Source organism: Solanum dulcamara, chromosome 9 (assembly GCF_947179165.1).
Source record: "Solanum dulcamara chromosome 9, daSolDulc1.2, whole genome shotgun sequence".
NCBI classification, from domain to species: Eukaryota; Viridiplantae; Streptophyta; class Magnoliopsida; order Solanales; family Solanaceae; genus Solanum; species Solanum dulcamara.
In genome coordinates, this window is record NC_077245.1 from 11,612,086 (window position 1) to 11,627,889 (window position 15,804).

Genomic DNA, 15,804 nt, shown 5'->3' on the forward strand with positions numbered 1-15,804 from the left:
AAGTTCCTTAAACTTGTCAGTATATTTTATTTAGACACTCGAACTATGACATATTTCAATTAAGCATTCGAACACATGATAAGTGACCCACTATCTTTTTTAAATTTAAACGCCTATGTGGATAAGTTAATTAATCATATAAAATAGGTATAAGACATAAGTACTCTCTAAACTATGACCGAAATTCTAGCGATACACCTTAACTTAATTCGAATCCTAAAACCCCCCCTCACGGTCCAAAAATGGACTTGATAACACTCGTCTTATCCCACCAAGACAAGTGAGCCTAAAATTCAAATATAATGATAAAATGTGGAAGAAAAATAAGAATGACAGTTTAACAACAAATAATAACGCAGATAACAAAATCAACTTAATTAAACCCCCCAAACCTGATTGTCGCGTGCACAAGCCTCTAAGTATTAAAATAGATCTGAACGAAAAACACAAGTCTCATGAAATGGTGTTGTCTCTAAAGTAGAACAAGATCATAAATAGGAGAAAGAGGGTCGCTGAAGTGACAAACAACTACCCCACAATTTTCACAGGAATCCTTGGACAAGAAGAGAAGAGAGATTATCACGAAGATTCGACTCGTAACCTACACAAATGTAGAAGTAAGGGGTAAGTACCAAACAACATGGTATTCAACAAGTAAACTCCAAAAACACAAAGTCAAGAAATATAGAATACGGGTACTCCTACCACTCCAACTGAACCTCCACAGCTACAACTTCCACAAAACCAGCCCAGTCTAACAATTCATAATTTACATAGCACACAGCTCAATAGCAACACTCCCAATCATAAGTTCCACAGAAAGGCACGTACAAGTTCACAATGATAAAGATATGCAATAAAATGAAATGCAATGCCAATTATTGTGATGCATTTCTGACCTAACGATACACACCAGTTGTCTCTCAGTTCGGGACTAATGGGAGACTTATCAGTCTATGCATTCATAGCAGCGTGCGACCCGACCCTCGATAATAGAATCCTTCGCAGCGTGCGACACGTCCTTTGAATCATAATATCCGTCGTAGCGTGCGACACGTCCCTCAAAATGAACATCCTTTTTGATTTCTTATTCTTCCTCAGTTCACACAACACTTGTCACAACTATGTCTCTGAACCAATGCAAATAGGGGTGGATGTTTGATTCTTTTGAACTCCAATTTTAATTTGTCAATAGCGTATATTGAATACGTATCAAATTAACTCGATTTGGTTTGTTTTTTTAAAATTCGGTTCAATTTAGTTAGATTTTTTAAATTTGGTTTGGCCCATTTTTGACATGTATATCCAACCCTACAAGGAAGACCTAACCAATTCCATAGCATAAACAGAACAAGAAATACAACAAACTTCTTTCACCTAAACAATTCTACATCTTTTTCTTTATCTTAATTTAGTAACCCATAAATTAGCCTATTGGCTTGATCAGAAAATGAAAGTTCAATCCATTTAAAATTTTTGTATCCACAATGTAAAAAATAATAATAAAAAATTCTTTTTGGAATATATGACCTAGAGAGAGTTAAATAGGAAAAGAGGTAGATGAAGAAAATAAATGAATAAATAAAGTACATGAAGAAAAAAATAGGGTTAAAGAGAAGATAGATGAAACAAATAGGGGAGAAGAGAAAATAGAGGAAATAAATAGGAGAGAAGATTGTTAATAATAAAAATGTCAACTATTGACATTAAAAAAGATTTTTACGTGCTTTAAAAGACGAGTAATCTCACCAATCTTTTCCGTTAATATTTTGTCTTTAAATGATATATGAAAAATAGAGTTGGAGTGTTAAAAAAGAGCAAAACTAAATTAGAGTGTCAAAATAAAATTTAGAAGCAAGTTAAAAGAGATTGTGTATGTGTTTGAAGTGGCATGCATGCATGTGGATGTTTGTCATGAGTCATGACTCACAAGACATATTCATGTCATGATGGGTTGAATTACATGACACATGGGCCCTAACTAAGTGCCTAAGAAAAAATATCTAAATGCCACGTCTGCAAATCTGAAGGAAGAGGGAGAGCTCAGCTAAAGATCTCTCTCTTCTTTATGTATCTTTCTCTCTCTTCACATTCATTTCCTTTCTCTCTCTACTTTTTCCTCCAACCAAAAGCTCTGAAACAATCTTCCTCAAATTTCACCTTCCAATTTCAGGTAATATTTTTTTTTTTAATTTTAATTTTCTGCTATTAATCTGAATTTTTTTTCTTTTTTTTTTAAAGCTCCGTTTCTCTATTGGATTTAAATTTAATATCTCCGCTCTTGTTGATTTGTTGTAACTTCTTGCTTTTGCCTCAGTTCATAATGAAATTGGTTGAAAGCTCTGTAGTGTTAAACCGTAGTGTTAAGATTAGCTTTTTGTTGATCAAGAGAAAATACTTGTTGTTAATAAGCTTATTTCAGTTATTTATAATATTTATTGGAACTTAAAGATACCTCAGTAATTTGGAAATTTATAGAATTGTTGAGTTTTATAGTTTTTTTTTTTGTTTTCCACCAGGTGTTTGGTACCCAACTAAGTCCGGATTCGTCCATTGTTGGTTCCATTTCTTGGAGGAGAAACTCCCAATAGGATTTTTTCTATTCCTAATAAGGGCTCGAATAAGATAGCTCTGATTAAGGGTGGAGGGATCCCAACTATACCACCATAATTTATGTTGCTAGTTTTACAGTTGAATAGATTCCGTCCATTGTATTCCTTATGACTGTTTATGTACATCTTTTTTTACTTGCTAATGTTTTCCTGGATTGATTTTCATACTGGCCGATTTTACTTTTAATTTTAGAAATATAACTCGTTATGGACTAGTGCTTACTAGGAAATGCTTAGTATATTAAAGATATAGCCACTAGAGTATATTAGAGCGGAGTCAAGGATTTTTAGTTTATGAATTTTGAATCACAATCCAATTTGCTTACTGGATCTGGACGTTTTTTTTTTGATCAGGTTATAAATAAAGGGGGCAAAGCCGATATACCAAAAGTATATCACCCCCAACAAAATATAGTTCTCTATGAATGAAACCCAATCATCTATAGGAACACCAAAAATAAACTAAAACTAAAAGGCTGCATTGCAACTTTACATATTATTTATACATATGAAATACACGGTTTAAGCTAAAGCCTGTAGCTACAATGCTGGCTCTGCCCCTGTATTAGGAGTCCCTAGTGTTAGATAATCCGTAAGTACAGAGTATTGATATAATACAGACTCAAACAAAATATATATGCTATTGAGGATTCATCCAATCATCCCACCTAGGTTGAAACTGAGGCGTAGTTGTTGTATAATTCTTTGTTGAGCTTGAAAATCAATTTTTTCCTTATAAATTCTCTGACAGGTCATATGATTTTTGTTTGTGCCAATTTAATGGGCTGTTAAGTGAATTACCATAGTCCCCTATTTTGCCAGTTTCACTTTCATTTCTCTCTGATGTTTTACTTTTCATCGAGTTAGGGTTTTTTTATTTCGTTGTGTCAGCAAGGATGTCGTCATTGAAAGAAAAATTTAATATATGAAACAGCATGTTTTCCCTCTAGATTTCTTATGGAAATCCTCCAATAGTTCTTTCACACACAACTTTTGGTTCTTGGTTTGATCAAACTAATAAACCTTCTTTTTTATCTCTTGGAAAATGCTTATTTCATTATGCATCTGTCTAATAGTTTTGAGTATCATTGTTTTTTTCTGTTTTGCAGGACAAATAGCCCTAGGTCGTAGTTAATATCTGCTTATTATTTAATTAGGGAATTTACATTCCCATAACCTGCATATTATTTCAGAGATACCTTGAAGATCTGAGGTGGTTTTGCTTGTTAGAGGTTGTGGACAATTCTTTGCTAGGATCCTAGATGTTGAAATTACAATCTGTGGATCCTAGATTGGTGGTGGTTGTAGTGGTACTTGATGGCCTAACTTGTGAGCATCCTCTCATATCGATAAAATTCTTGGATTGACAGCAGTGATATGGCCGCTACATGCGAGAGGTGGATTGATGGCCTTCAATACTCCTCAATATTTTGGCCTCCCCCTCAAGATACACAACAACGGAAGGTGCTATCATTTTCTTAACATTACAAATAATTTATTTATTTTTCATTGCTTAGGTTGGGTTTATATACATTTTTTCTTATTTTTGGAGACCAGTTCTTTGATTGTTTCTATTTTTTATTTATGTGGACAAACGTAGGTGAAGTATGGGTTTGCCATGCATTACTGATGTCATTATTCTCACCTGTAATGCATGGAGAGACGCACCCTCTTGAATATAATTAAAAAACGTAAATACATAAAATCCCTCCTGAACTTGGCGGCAAACCTTACTTGAGCGCTTTAACTTTACAGGCGTTTATTTACTATTCTTATTCTTAGTGAAATTTATATGTCCTTAAAAGTAAAGAGCCAATCTCGTTGTTGATGGTGTTATACACGCGCCGTCACGTCAGCACCACGTCAGATTTTAATTCTACCTATTTTTCTTTCTTTTTTATTTAAAAGTTCTTTTGTTAATCATAATTTCTAAATAATTACTAAAATTCCTTAAATAACTGTCTCATATCACCAAAGTCAATCATCCCAAGTTCGCCGGAAGTATCAAATTTCAGTCCATCAGTTCAAAAGGGCAACAAAAAGGGTATTGAAGTTGATATTTTCGGATACAACTAAAATTGTGAATTTTGAATTAATTTTTTCATTTAGGTTTTCTTGAAATGTGGCGCCTGTATTGGAGGAAAACAGTATAATAGTGAACAAAAAGATATTGATAACACCATAGATCTGAATATCATAGCCAAAGACTCAAGATTCCCCCCCCCCCCCCCCCCGCGCGTCTAGAATGTAATATTTGTTTCTCTCTCTTAATCTTGGAGAATGTCCGAGAACAATGTGTTGTGTTGGATTGAGTGAACTTGTTGGTGTCGTTGTTAGTGAAGGTCTTCTTCTTTTCCAATGTCCTTTTGAACTGATGGTCTGAAAATACTCTTAGTGTCGAAGGCGAGTCTACGGAGATGATGTCGATGAGCTTAACTACAAATTAACACCAAAATTCAAGTTAACACCAAAATTTTTGTCAAAGACGTAAAAAACAAAGAAAAGATTAAACAGAGAAAAGAAAGGAAGAAGAAAATGATGTGCAGGGGATATTCCGATGGAAACTGGTAAGGAAGGAAAAATAATAAAGAGAAAAGAAAGAAAGAAAGAAAGAGAAAGGAAAGAAAAAGAAGAAAGAAAGACTGACAAGAAAGAGAAAAATTGAATTGAATGGAAAATATTAAGAAAATTAGTTAAATAAATAATTAACGCATGCCATCCAACTGAAAACTGACATGTGTACAATTTAAAGCAGTTTTTGAGTTTCTTTTTTCTCTTCACGCGCTTAGAGAAAGTTGAATACAATTTTTATTTGCCATGTTGTCCTTTAGGGAGTAATTAAATTAAACTCAAATTTGGATATGGGGTAAAAAAACGTACGTAAAGTTGCATTGCTAAACTAAGTTTTGCTGCCAAGTTCAGGGGGGATTTTATGTATTTACTCTAATTAAAAAATAATGAAAAGAGAATAATAAAGGGAGCTTTGAAAATGTTATCGTCTATGTTTAGTTTGAGTCGCTTAACCACTATATTTATTTGCTCAGTTCTAAGAAAAGAAAATATAATGATTAGGTAGAAGAGTAAAACATCAATGCCTGAGTTGGGGGATAATAAAAGTTGCTATTGCTTTTGCACTACATAGAAAGAAAGACTACTCTATGTCTCTATCCCGAACATGATATATTGAAAATAACATATCTTAGAGTGCTTTAAGTGACAAGGGACCTACCCATGCCATATAGTAGTGAAACAATCTCAAGAATTACACAGTTTGATAAGCTAGTAATTCTCTTTTGGATGCTTACTGACTTTGTATTTAAAAAGTCTAAATAGATTCCTCTTCGGTAGCCCTCCATTCTGTTTTGGTTGGTTTCTGCTAGTTGACCTTGCTTTTAGTTTCCGGTTTTTGAGAGGTAAATTGATAACCAAATCGAAATAGTTGTAATTTGATTTGAATGTTTCAAGTACGTCCTTGTTTTCTAGTTCTAATTATGTCTAGTACTCCAATTGGGTTTGCCTGAAATATTTTGCCTATTGCCTTTTGCCTATTTATAGTGTTATTTAAGGTGCGATTCAGATGCGCTCAAGTCATAAAGCTACCTGCAGCACAAGATGGGCACTTTGCCTTGCTTAGATGTCATTCTTGTTGGGGTCAAATAATAAGGCGTCATGGGGAAGTGATGTAAGATGAAATACAAGATAGAGAGATTCAAGAGATAATTAAGAAATCGAATGGAGATAGAGAAAAAGGAAAGAACAATCCCACAATTGAAATAAATTATAGACCCAACAAATATAGATTTGTGATTCTCTAATTTGAACAAACAATTACAAGATTAAATTCAAGAGAGGGGAGGATTGAACTCATACATGAATATTCTTACCAAAAGATATTCAAGAGAGATTCAATGTAGAAAATTAGGGATAAACCCACAAAACTCACCAAAAGGATTCACCTTAAAAAATTGTCTACCCCAATAATCCCTATTCTATTTTATTTATACTACTAGGGTTAACTAAGATAAGAAAAGACATAAATTCCCTTAATTACATGCACACCATACTTGATCAAAAGGACCCTAAAACATAATGTTAATCTTTTCTTATCTTAGTTGTTGGTTTCCATACTCTTGAAACACTCTAAGCTATTGATGTCAAGTGGAAATCCTCTCATGCAATGAGCACTTCCCCGACTTGCATCACATGGGGTTTGGGGGTAAGTAGATTGGTTTAACTGAAAGTGCATTTCTTTTGTCTGATTTTCAGTCATCATTAATGGGTCAGCAGAAGCCTTCTTCCCGACTTTGGGGGGTTTAGGACATGGGGTTCCCCTATCTCCCTTTCTCTTTCTCTTGGTAATGGAGGGTTTAAGTTCAATGCTTCCCAAATCTCTGTCTCTAGGATGGATTAGAGGATTCCGGTCAGGCACTTCAAGGAACTTTGGGGGTTGTAATTTCCCTTCTTTTCGAAGATGACACTCTTTTGTTTTGTGGAGTTGAAGAATCACAAATAAGATACTTAAGGGCTATCTTAGTATAGTTTAAAGTAGTGTTGGGACTCGAGGTATGTTTTCAATGAGGTTCAAGATATTGACATGTTAGGGGAGGTTCTGGGATGTTAAATTGAGGAATTCCGTATTATCTGGGTATGCCTTTTAGCAGTGAGATACAATCAAAACAAGTTTGGCAATAAATAGAGTAGAGGTGCCACATGAGGCTCGCTACTCTGGAAAAGACAATATCTGGTAGATTGATTTTCTTTAATAGTGTCCTTGACTCGCTACTCACTGATCTCATATCTCTATTTCCTATACCTATAAGTGTGAGAAAGAAGCTAGATACAATCTGGAGAAACTTCTAATGGGATGGGAACAAAGATAGGAGGTGTATTCATTTTGTGAAGTGGGATAAGGTAGTTATGGAGAAAAGAGGGTGGGTTTGGCATTAGAAATCTATTGATACACAATAATAGTTTTTTTATGAAGTGGCTATGGAGGTACGGAAAGGAGGACAATTGTTTAGGATGGCAATTTTCAGCAAGTATGGGAATCGAAGTCCTTGGTTCATAGTTTCTGTTCTCTCCCCTCATGGACAAGGAGTTTGGAAACATATCCCCAGCTTATGGCTCACCTTTGAAGCCAATACAAAAATCAAGTTAGGAAATGGCATGAAAAAAAGATTTTGGCAGGATAGTTGGTTTGGGGCGGGTGGTGGTGGTGGGGGGGAGTCTTTTCTATGGCTGGAAGCCTAAAGCCCTTTACAATGTTAACTGTTTTATGTGGTTGTTGGCCCATGACACATGTCTCACACCAGGCCAACGGGAGCCTCTTAGTAATCCTAGAAGATATAGGAGATTGGTAGGAAAGTTGAATTATCTTACTGTGACTTGACCTAACATTACCTTCCCGGTTAGTGTTGTAAGTCAGTTCTTGGATTTTCAGTCATTGGAATGCAGTTATTCACATCCTTCGATACATAAAAGTTGTTTCAGGAAAAAGACTACTTTACGAAGACTGAGGACATGAGAAAATTGTTGAATATTCAGATGCAGGCAAGGCGGGGTCACTCTGTGACAGACGATCCATTTCTGGATATTGTGTTCTAGTTGGGGAAGATTTGATGTCTTGAAAAAGTAGGAAACAAAATATGATTGCTAGATCTAGCATAAAAGCAGATATCGGGCTATGTCAGTGGCGATAAGTGAATTTATGTAGATCAAGCAACTACTAAGGGAGTGGAAATTTGTAGAGATTAAAAAATGTAACTTACGTGCGATGAAGCCACACTTCACATTGCACCGAATCCAGTATTTCACTAGAGGACCCAACACATAGAGATTGATTGTCATTCCGTCAGAGAAGGTACTCTTAGGCGACACTGTCACAAGGTTCTTCTGCGGTCAAATGATCAGCTTGCGGACATAACATCCCAAGCTGTCAGTGTAGTGCTCGTTCTGGAGCCAGTGTGCGCTGGGTCATACCAAATTACTTTATAAAGCTGGATGGAGGGTAAAGAAGTCACAGAAGTCAATCTGGTAGACAGTTCCTTTCTGCATCCTTGCACTTTTTTGGATGGAAATGAACTATACATCATTTTCTTGAGAAGGTGAGAAGGTAACATATTTTATATATTTATCAAAACAGCACCTAGGCTGTGCTTCCATATTTACAAGTGAAAAAGAAGAAAAACTGCTCCAGATATCTAACAAAAAACTAGGGTGTCTATCATAGAAGCAATATCTTCCATGTATCTCTAGCTAGACCAAAAACAGAAAAGTCTAAGGAATTCAACTTAGCTCTCTGAACTGAACTGCAAATGTCTTCAAAACATCTGGAATTTCCCTCTTTCTAGATTGTCCACCAAATGCAAGCTGGGACAATCCTTCATCTATTTCCAATCCTGCACCTGCATCTTCCCAAAATGAATTATACATCTCTTGAAGGAAGATTTGATGTTGTACACAGTATAAAGCATAAAGTCTACGGCTGTTTCTTGTTTTTTTCTTTTTTTTATCACAATGTGTATAAATTTGGAACTTTGTAGGATTTCATTGACCCGTACATATTTAAAAGTAAGAGTAATCCATTGTAACTTTAGTAGAAAACCATGTCTTTTTGTAAGTTTTTTTATTTTTTTGGTATACTTGTATATTGGCATATTTTGGCCCTTCTTTTAATGAAATTTATACCTTATCCATAAAAAATCTTTTATATATGTCGATGCTTACTGCTGATTTTTTATAAATAATGAATTTATTACTACTAGAAAAGCTCTGCAGCTGCTTGAATATTCCCCTTCTACAGCCTGAAACGTTTGGCAAGTGGAGCATTTGGACTTACAGATCTTCTTTACCTTTTCTGTTCTATGAAGGCCTCTAATCTTATGTTTATGGCCTTGGGATTCTATTGCACTCTTAGTATGTGACCATTCTAATATCTCTCTCTGTCTATTTTCTTGTTCATTGTTTTGAGGGTGTCTTTGCTGCGTAATATCTGCCAGGATTAACATGAAAGAAAAACAAAACATTCAGTAAATATGCACCCAATAAAGGTGAGACCAAAAGAGAAAGGCACACACTTACTGAGAGATGGCAGATGGAGAAAGGGTCATCCCCTGATAGGTCCTTCCCCCTGAAGGGTGTAAAGCCAGGGAATTTAAACCACTGTTAAATTTAATGATAAATCACTCAGAGAATTGTATCTCTCCTTCTCCTTGCATTATGATCTTGCATTTTTTTTTTGTTTAGATTTGAATAGGTCATAGTTGTGTTATTGCATTAGCTTCTTGTACATTTAAATGTCTAAGGAAGGATATTTGTTTTTCCTTTTGTTTTCTATCTTCTGATATTTATATCTTCAGTCATAACAACCTTCTTCATTCTCTTTGTAGGCTCAAATTACTGCCTATGTTGAGTACTTTGGTCAGTTCACATCAGAACAATTTCCTGAAGATATAGCTGAGGTATGTAGTTACATCAGAAACTATCCTCCCAGCAACTCTCTCTTTCTTAATAATTTTCTCTACCTAGTTAAATCTTTTCAATATTCTGGAAAACTAATATAATGTGTATTTTGTCGGCAGCTGATACGGAACCGATATCCATCCAAGGAAAACCGACTTTTTGATGATGTTTTAGGTATCATAAGTCTTAATCTAGATGATAACCACGATTTAAGTTAAGCTTTAAGATTATTCCTCCCATCTATTTGTGAGGTTGATTAGTTTTATCTGTCTTATGATTGATTGCTTTTGATTTCCAGCGACTTTTGTTCTTCACCACCCAGAGCATGGGCATACTGTAATTCTTCCAATTATTTCATGCATCATCGATGGCACACTGGACTATGATAAAAGTTGTCCTCCTTTCGCTTCTTTTATATCATTGGTTTGCCCAAGCAGTGAGGTATTCAGAATCCTGAACTATCGATTTGAATAATTGAGCCATGTGAATACAATGATCTTTCTAGCAAACATTCTTGTTCTTGCAAAAGAGGAGGCTTTCATAATAATTCTTTGCTCTTAAATGCAGAAGGAATATTCAGAACAGTGGGCTCTTGCATGTGGAGAGATTCTACGAATTTTGACACATTACAACCGTCCGATCTACAAAGTTGTGCAACAGGGTGGCGAAGCAGAGAGAAGCAGCCTAGGAATCCATGCTTCAACAAGTAAATCTGCTGATATCGAACCTAGTATGCCTTCAGTGCATCATGAGAGGAAAACGCTGAGGCCGTTGTCTCCATGGATTACTGATATACTGCTCGCCGCACCTCTAGGTATTAGAAGTGATTACTTCCGTTGGTAAGTGTGCAGTGTGTCTACATACGCATTAACTTTTTCATTATATTTCAATTTCATCAAGATGAAGGACTAATTGTTAACAATAGTTAAAACCATATATAACTTTCCTATTCTAATTATTTCTAGTGTTGTATGCTCCCTGCCACTTTTTCTAGAAGCTTTTTGCGAAGACATTGAGCCCGTACTTGTTTACCCAAGTCATGGATGAGCTAACTAACATTATATAGGATGATGTCTCATGGTCTATGCTTTTGCATATGATATTGCACAAATTGATGAAACTAGCAATGTTGTCAATCAAAAGTATGACTATAGGGAAGCACTCTAGAGTAAGAGTTCTAGGATAAGTAGAATTATAGAAGAAGACTGAATATACACACTGCAATTTTAGCTAGCAGAAAGCATCTAAGGTTATGGCCTAGTAGTCAATATAGTGCAATGAGAATCATGAGGTCTTGGGTTCAAATCCCAATGGAGCAAGAAACTCTAGGTGATTTTTTCTCATTTGTGCAAGTCTTGATGGATAAAGTTACTCGGTACCTATGCCGGTGAGGAGTAGCAGGTTCCCCGTGGAATTAGTCGAAATTGGCATAAGCAGAGCCGAACATTACAATTAAACAATAACAACAATATACCTAGTGAAATCCCACAAGTGGGGTTTGGGGAGAGTAGAATGTACGCAAACCTTACCACTACCTCATGGAGATAGAGAGGTTGTTTCCGTAAGACCCTCGGCTCAAAAGTATCAGCCCCGGAACATTACAATTATAAAAAATATTTTAGCAGCATAAGAAGAGAGAAGTTGAGGTGAGATTTGATGGGATTGCGGTGCCTAAATGCAAACAATTCAGATGTGTAGGCACAATCTCTAGGAGAATGGTATATAGGCCAAGATACGTGAAGGAGTTGATGTTCAACTGGAAGATTGGAGGCAGGAGAAGAAGACACAAGGCTTGGAATGTTATTCCTTTTGCTTTGATGTGGGTCCTTTGGAAGGAGAGAAATAGGAGAGTTTTAAATGGGTGGAGATGAGTTTTGCTCATTTGAGTAGTCTCTGATCTCTTATTTTGTTTTGGTGCATCCATGTAGTTCCTGTTTATATAGAGGATTGGTGTCTTTGAGAGAGAACCATATTTTGTAGGTTTCTCCTTTTTTAGGTATACCTCTTGTATACGGCCAAGATGGTTTTGTTATTATTAATGAAATACTTTACCTGATAAAAAAAATTTCTAGGAGAATGGTATGATAAATGAAGATGCTACTTATAGAATCACAATAGCATGATTGAAATGGAGTGCTACTGCTGGAGAGTTATGTGATAAAATGACACTCACCAAAGGGAAAGGCAAGGTTTCTAGACCAGTTATGTTTATGTGAAATGATGTTGAATGCGAATAAATATTGGTCCTCCAAAGTCCAGAATAGCCCCAAGATGAGTGCCGCAAAAATTCAGATGTTAGGAGAGATGTGCATTCATATAAGATTAAACAAGACTAAAAATGATGACATTCAACGCGTAATCTAACCACGACACTACTTTCATACAAAAAAAATGACTACATTCAACAGAAAGTGATGTTTTATGGGAATGATTATTGGTCCTCCAAAGTCCAGCATATCCCCAAGATAAGTGCCGCAAAAATGCGGATGTTAGGATAGATGTGCTCTCATATAAGATTAGACAAGATTAAAACTGACCACATTCAATGTGTCAGCTAACCCAGACACTACTTGCCATACAAAAAGTTGTCTATTCAACAAAAAGTACAAAATAGTACACATAGATGTTTAAAATGAGGGAAGGTTGTTTGAGATGGTTTTTCATGTTCTACTGTCGAACTCCAGATGTACCTTTTCCTAGATGTGAAATTATGAGTCTTCTCCTCTCAACATCTTTTCATGAAACTGAGTATATTTTGTAGTTGTGTTTCATGAAAAAAGAATAAAGGGCCAAAATTACCTTTAAACTATTGAAAATATAGCACTTTTACCCTCCATTATCTTTTGGCATAAAAATGTCTTCACCTTCTAAAACATGGACCAGATTTGCCCTCAAATATATCGGTTGTCCAACTGAGCAATTGACATGGATAAAAAACCATTAACTCGTCTCACTTACCCATTAACCTTTTTTATTACCATGACCCATCTAAAATAAAGGGGTGAAACAAAACTCATCCCTCATCCACCTGAGAAAAATACCAGAAACCCATTCAAAACCTCCCACCCTTGCCCAGAAAAAGAAGGAAAAATTACGTGACACAACAAACTAAGGCCCTATATTTACCCGAAATAGTGGTAGTTTAAAACAAAGTACATATTATAGCGATAATTTGGGGTTTTATAGCAAATATGCACATACACACTTATTATCCGCGCTGATACAGTTAGGCAGAGATATCATATACGCGCGGATACAATATATTTTAATATTGGTACATGCGCGGCTATAGTATATTCTGCTATAGAGATATGTTTACGCGTAGATACACTTATTATGCGTGCGGATAAAATGTTTTTCACTATTATTATGTGCCCGAAAACAATGTATTCTGCTACGTTTTGAAACCGAAATGATATTACGTTTCATAATTAAGCATAATCTCTCTATCATTCGTAAATCTGGCGCAAATAATGCTATTTATGGAATTTCTAAACAAAGAACCATTGGAAACATTACAAGTTCATCAACAAAAACTCATTTCCCTCTTCTTCTACTTTTTTTTTTTTACTCCAATTTGAAGTCCAGAATCATCAAAATTTCATGGCTGAGATTAAGCTCCCTAGTTTAGTAAAATTCGGTTAGCCGTCTGAGAAAGTGATGAGGGAACAGATATTAAGTTCACCTAGTGTAGTTATGGCTATTGAGGTTTCTTGGTTGTGAACGGTAGAGAGAAAGGAGTGGTGTTGATGGAGCAAGTTTGTCGACTTTGGCAGGTTCTGCCACCGGTGGGTTTTTCGATTGTGTTTGTTGATTAAGGCCCACATGAAAAATAGCCTATTTTTGACAAAAATCAATATCACAGTAAAACCTTCTCCATTGCAACATAAAGGAGCTTAACACCATTAAAATTGCCCAAGACCCACCAGAAAAGAGCCTGATTTTTAAAAGAATTTGAAGAAAATCAACAAGCCAGTTGCAAAAGATTTCTCCTTTGCAATGTAAACAAGTCAAACACCATTGACTGACCAAAACCCATTTGAACAATAACCAGCAAGCAGCCATTACTGACTCCTCAATTGAAATTGATCTTTGCACTTCCTATTTTGCTATTAATTGGTTGAATGAATGGAAATTTTGAATTGATACTTAATTTGGAGAATTCTACATATATATGAAAAAGTGCTTGTGAAGAGATGGAAAGCCATTTCTAGCTTGGATTCTCGTACAGGGAAGAGAAGTAGGAAGAAACAATTAGAAGAAAGAATGAATAAGAAGAGAGTCAGAGAGAAAGGAGAAAGAAAATTAAATTTTGAGAATTTTTTCCCAAATAGCATCCATTTCAGCAAAAAACTTATTTTTTAAGTTGTTTGTTGTCCAAGCTGGAAGTCTGTTAGTGAGGAGGGCAATTCTGAGCCAATAAAATAACATCAAGGATATTTTTGATTCCAAAAAATCCCGGAAGGTAAAGGTGCTCTAATTGCAATATATTAACGGTAATTTTGGTCCTTCTACGAAAAAATATAATGTAGTTACCTGATTTCATGTGGCAGCAGTCTCCTTCAAGAGTCAGAGCTGGCCATTTAATCGATCTTGTTGCTGAAGCCGTAACTAAAATAATTTTGCTACAGAAAATCAACGTGCTATATTTATTATATACACTGCAGCTGTCTACATTAGTACAACAGTAACTCAGGTTATGTAACGCATTCACAATTGCTATAGTTAGGTCACTGTGATATCCTCCTAAATCTTGAACCACTGGTCCCGAATCTCTCTGCACTGTCCTGTCCACAACTGGTGTTCTTGTTCAGCAGAATTTTCTGTCTTCAGTTCTTGAAAATATTTCCAATTTTCCTATCAACAATCGTAGTTTCAGACCAGTATTTATTTGAAAAACATCCGTAATAACTCTTCCACAGAGAAGGTAGAGCTTCTCTTTCTTCCCTTTAGTCAAAGAGACTTCCCCAAGGTTGGTCTATTAATTTGTCTATACTAGTGCATGAGGATTAGCTCCAAAGTCCCACATGACATGCTTTCTGAAGCTTTCTTGTTTTTGAATTACTTTCACTAAAAAGGGCAGCCCGGTGCACTTAAGCTCCCGCTATGCGCAGGGTCCGGGGAAGGGCCCGACCACAAGGGGTCTATTGTACGCAGCCTTACCTTGCATTTCTGCCAGAGGAACTTCCATTTATTGCTGGGCCTGTAATACTGAAATACAAGTCTATTTTATGCTTATGTCCATACTGAAAAAGCTTTTCATGGATAGTGCATATGTATAGCACCACAAACACGAGGCTCGCTTCTTCCATCTATTTCTTTTATCCTTGTCCCGATGCTAACTTTGTTTAATCTGTTTTTGGTGCTTCTCAAGTTAAAGAACTTTGTCATTTACTGACCTGATTTTTTTCTCATTAAATTATGTTCTTTGACTAATTCATAGACAGTTAGAGATCGTTGGGTAATAGGAAGTTGGAACTACATTATCATGCTATTGATGTAACAAAGTGATTCATGTATGTAGGTGTGGTGGTGTTATGGGAAAGTATGCTGCTGGAGAACTAAAGCCACCATCAACTGGTATGTGAACTTTCATTGGTTGAATTTGTGTCTTTTATGATTCAAGAACTGCACATTCAGTTTTCAGTTCTAAATTGCTGGCATGAAATTCTTGCTGTTAAGTTTGTTTGAATGAATGTGTGTGTTTTAGGCTAAAAGTCTTCTCAGACCT

At 35.8% G+C, this 15,804-nt stretch overlaps 1 protein-coding gene across 3 annotated transcripts in view; it reads left to right on the top strand.

The window, feature by feature from the left end:
• The first annotated feature begins 2,036 nt into the window (after positions 1-2,036).
• Positions 2,037-15,804, top strand: part of LOC129902152 (protein GIGANTEA-like) — a 33,636-nt gene continuing 19,868 nt past the window's right edge. For 2 of the 3 annotated variants that reach the window (XM_055977216.1, XM_055977219.1), the window contains exons 1-7: positions 2,037-2,173; positions 3,722-4,076; positions 10,001-10,072; positions 10,193-10,247; positions 10,372-10,514; positions 10,641-10,912; positions 15,598-15,653. In XM_055977216.1, coding sequence (XP_055833191.1) covers positions 3,990-4,076; positions 10,001-10,072; positions 10,193-10,247; positions 10,372-10,514; positions 10,641-10,912; positions 15,598-15,653 — 685 coding nt within the window. In that variant the 5' untranslated portion in view covers positions 2,037-2,173; positions 3,722-3,989. The remainder of the gene's footprint in view (positions 2,174-3,721; positions 4,077-10,000; positions 10,073-10,192; positions 10,248-10,371; positions 10,515-10,640; positions 10,913-15,597; positions 15,654-15,804) is intronic. The other variant, XM_055977218.1, reaches the window with a different exon arrangement.